At 67.2% G+C, this 3686-nt stretch overlaps 1 protein-coding gene across 1 annotated transcript in view; it reads left to right on the forward strand.

Moving 5' to 3' along the window:
- Positions 1 to 2622, forward strand: part of LOC112975542 (toll-like receptor 2) — a 3354-nt gene extending 732 nt beyond the window's left edge. The window contains exon 2 of the mRNA XM_026085785.1: positions 34 to 2622. Within this exon, the coding sequence (XP_025941570.1) occupies positions 34 to 2622 (2589 nt within the window). The remainder of the gene's footprint in view (positions 1 to 33) is intronic.
- The last annotated feature ends 1064 nt before the right edge of the window (positions 2623 to 3686 follow it).

A 3686-nucleotide genomic window follows, 5' to 3' on the forward strand; every position in this document is an offset into this window, starting at 1 on the left:
CTCGACCCGGCCGACGGCACGGCGCTGTGCAAGGGCCGCGAGCTGCGGCGGGTGCCGCGGGCTCTGCCGGGCGACCTGCGCGCCCTCGACCTCTCCTACAACAAGCTGCAGGAGATCGCGGCGGGCGACTTGGCCGGCTTGCCGCTGCTCCGCCGCCTCGACCTGGCCTTCAACAACATCTCCCGCCTCGCTCCCGAYGCCTTCGCCGCCAACCGCCTCCTGGAGCAGCTCCGGCTCTTCAACAACTCGCTGGCGCACATCCCGGCGCCGGCGCTGCGCCCGTTGGCCAACCTCCGTTGCCTGGACATGTCCAACAACCTGTACGGGCGGGCAGCGCTGGACGGCGTCTTCGGCACCCTGCGGCACCTGCGGGAGCTGTGGCTGGGGGGTCCGTTGCTGCGCGAGATCGGCCGGGACGACTTGGCCGCCCTGAAGGACACGGCGCTGCAGAAGTTCGCCCTGAAGACGGCGGCGGGGCCGCTGCGGTACCGGGCGGGCGCCTTCTCCTGGCTCAACGTCATGGAGCTGTGGTGCGACATGGCGCTGGACGGCAGCGCGGCCGCGCTGCCGGCGCTGCTGCGCGACCTGCGGGGCAAGCCGCTGGAGACCCTGCGCTTCCGCAACCTCTTCGAGTTCGCCTACTACGCCGGCTCGGCCGACCTCTTCGCCGGCTTGGCCGAGCTGCGGGCCACCAAGCTGGTCTTCTACCGGGGCAAGTTCGACGAGCGGCTGCTGCGCTCGGCCCTGCTCAACGTGCGCACCTCCCGCGTCCGCGACCTGGAGCTGGTGGCCATCGACTTCGCCCGCTCGCCCGGCGGCAACGGCTCCGGCAGCGCCGGCATCTCCGGCCTGCGGCTCGACCGCCTGCTCCTGCAGGACATCAGCAACCCCGACGTGCTGCGCTTCGACTGGACCTTCACCTGGCTCAGCGGCGTGGCCGCCCTCTCCATCGTCAACGTGAACTTCAACTTCGTGCCCTGCGACGCCTGGGGCGAGATGCGCAACGTGCGGGTGCTGAACGTCACCGGCAACCGCCTGGAGGACGCCTACCTCTACAGCCAGCGGTGCCACTACGGCGCCGTCATGCCCAAGCTGGAGACCTTCGTCCTGGCCAACAACCAGCTGAGCAGCTTGGCCRTGTTGGCGGCGCTGACGCTGACCTGGCCCCGGCTCTCCAGCCTCGACGCCAGCCGCAACGGCCTGGGCGCCCGGCGGGAGACGTGCCGCTGGAACAGCAACCTGCGCTGGCTGGCACTGAGCCACAACCGGGTCACCGCCGCCGCCTTCGCCTGCCTCCCCACCGGCCTCGAGTACCTGGACCTCTCGCACTCGCAGCTCGACCGCTTGGACGCCAGCTTCTTCTCCCGCAGCCGGCGGCTGCGCGAGCTGCGGCTCAGCGGCAACAAGCTCAAGTTCATCCCCTCCGGGTGGACGTGCCCCAGCTTGGAGGTGCTGGCCATCGACGGCAACTCCTTCGGCGTCCTCGCCCGCGGCTCCTTCGGCAACATGCCGCGGCTCACCAGCCTGGCGGCCGGCGACAACCCCTACCACTGCACCTGCGAGCTCTACCTCTTCTTGCAGGAGACGCGGCGGCGGCGGCGGCCCAGCCTGCRCGACTGGCCCGGCAACTGGACGTGCTACCACCCCGAGGAGCTGCTGGACACGGCGGTGGCCGCCTACGCGCCGTGGCCGCTCGAGTGCGACGTGCCGGCGCTGGTGGCCGTGGCCGTCTCGGGTACGGCGGCGGCTGCGGCGGTGGCAGCAGCGCTGTGCTGGAAGTTCGACGTGCCCTGGTACSTGCGGGCCACGTGGCGCCTGGTGCGGTCCAGGTACCGTGGTCGGCGTGGTGGTGGCGGCGTGGCCCGTCGTTGCGCCTACCACGCTTTCGTCTCGTACAGCCGCGCCGACGCCGGCTGGGTGCGCCGGGAGCTGCTGCGGCGGCTGGAGAGCGCCACGCCGCCCTACCGCCTCTGCATCCACGAGCGGGACTTCACGCCGGGCCGCTGGATCATCGACAACATCGTCGAGAGCATCGAGGCCAGCGCCAAGGTCATCTTCGTCCTCTCCCGCAGCTTCGTCGACAGCGAGTGGTGCAACTACGAGCTCTACTTCGCCCACCAGCGGGCCGTGGGGCTGGGCTCCGAGGACGTCATCCTGGTGGTGAAGGAGCCCATCGATGCCCGTGGTTTGCCCAGGAAGTTTTCCCGGCTCCGGAAGATGCTGGGCTCCAAGACGTACCTGGAGTGGCCGCCCGAGCCCAGCCGCCAGCCCTTCTTCTGGATGCAGCTCCGCAACCTGCTGGGCAGTCCCAGGGATGGCGAGGCGGAGACAGCTGTGGACACCACCGCCATGGACACCACCACGGACGCCACCATAGTGGACGCCATCACCGTGGACATCACCACTGTGGATGCCACCACGGACACCACCACCACTGTGGACACTACCACCGTGGACACAACCATGGACACTGCCACTGTGGATACCACCACCGTGGACACCACCATTATGGACACCACCATCGTGGAAATCACCACCACCATGGACACCACCATTGTGGACACCACCACCGTGGATGCCACCACTGTGGATGCCACCACCGTGGACAGTCCTACCAYATAGCTCCGGCCCTGAATTTCCCTCCCATCCGGAGGCATCTCCGTCCTCACCAGGATGGGGTGGGACGCTCGTTCCCAGCCTGCTGCCTCCTTTCCCCCAGGGAGCAGGAGGCTGCTGCACCACTGCTTGGGCTGCCCCGCACGCCAAATTGGGGAATTATTGCAATTTTGGCCCGTTTTGCCCAGCACGAGCCCCCAAAGGACCCCGGGCGCGGAGCAGCCTCCGCCGTGCAGCACGTTGCTGCCTTTATTTAATAAAAGCGACTTTTCTAACCCGTCTCCGCGCCTTTGGCTCGGCGGCGAGCCGGGGGTCCGGGCGGGATGGGGGGGCCTCTCCCAGGTCCCCCCGGCATCTCCGGGCATCCGGGAGGTGGCAGTGTCACCTAGCAGATGCGTCCCATCCCCTGGCCGAGGGATTTCGCCTCGCGGCCAGYGCCGGAGAGCGGCAGGATCACCCCAAATCGCCCGCCGGTCCCCAAGGCGCTGCTTTAATCCGAGGGGACCCAGGCGTCCGGGCGCTGCCCCCAGCGCTGCGCTCTCCGAGCTGGGGCGGAGAAGGAAAGAAAAAAACCCGTTTCGGGACTGGCGGCCCCAAAGGGCGTCCGGGGCTGCGCCTCCGCCTGCCCCTTCCTCCCCTCTCCTTTTTCACCGTTTTTGCCTTTTTTTTCCCCCCTAACTCCCTCCCAAAGCAAAAAAAAAAAAAAATCAAAGCCGGGGGGCGAGACGGAGAGAAAAAAAAAAAAAAAAAAAAAAAAAATCAAAGCCCGGCCCAGCCCGGCCGGTTATTTTTAGCAGCCAATTGCAACGCCTGGGAGCTGAAGGAGGGAGAGAGGGGGGGAAAAAAGAAAAAAATTAAAAAAATAACGTAAAAAAGCGCTCCCGAGCGGGGCGTCCCGCGCCGGAGACAGAGTAACCTTTGAGGCGGGCGCTGCGCACGTCCGGCCGGTGCCCGGCGCGCCGGCGGCACCGCGGCGGGGCCATGCTCCGGCGCCTGCTCCCCGCGCTCCTCCTGCTCCCAGGTACGGGGGAAAAAATAGCAATAAGAATTAAAAAAAAAAAGGGGGGGGA

Source organism: Apteryx rowi, unplaced genomic scaffold, assembly GCF_003343035.1.
Source record: "Apteryx rowi isolate R43461 unplaced genomic scaffold, aptRow1 scaffold_673, whole genome shotgun sequence".
Classification (NCBI taxonomy): domain Eukaryota; kingdom Metazoa; phylum Chordata; class Aves; order Apterygiformes; family Apterygidae; genus Apteryx; species Apteryx rowi.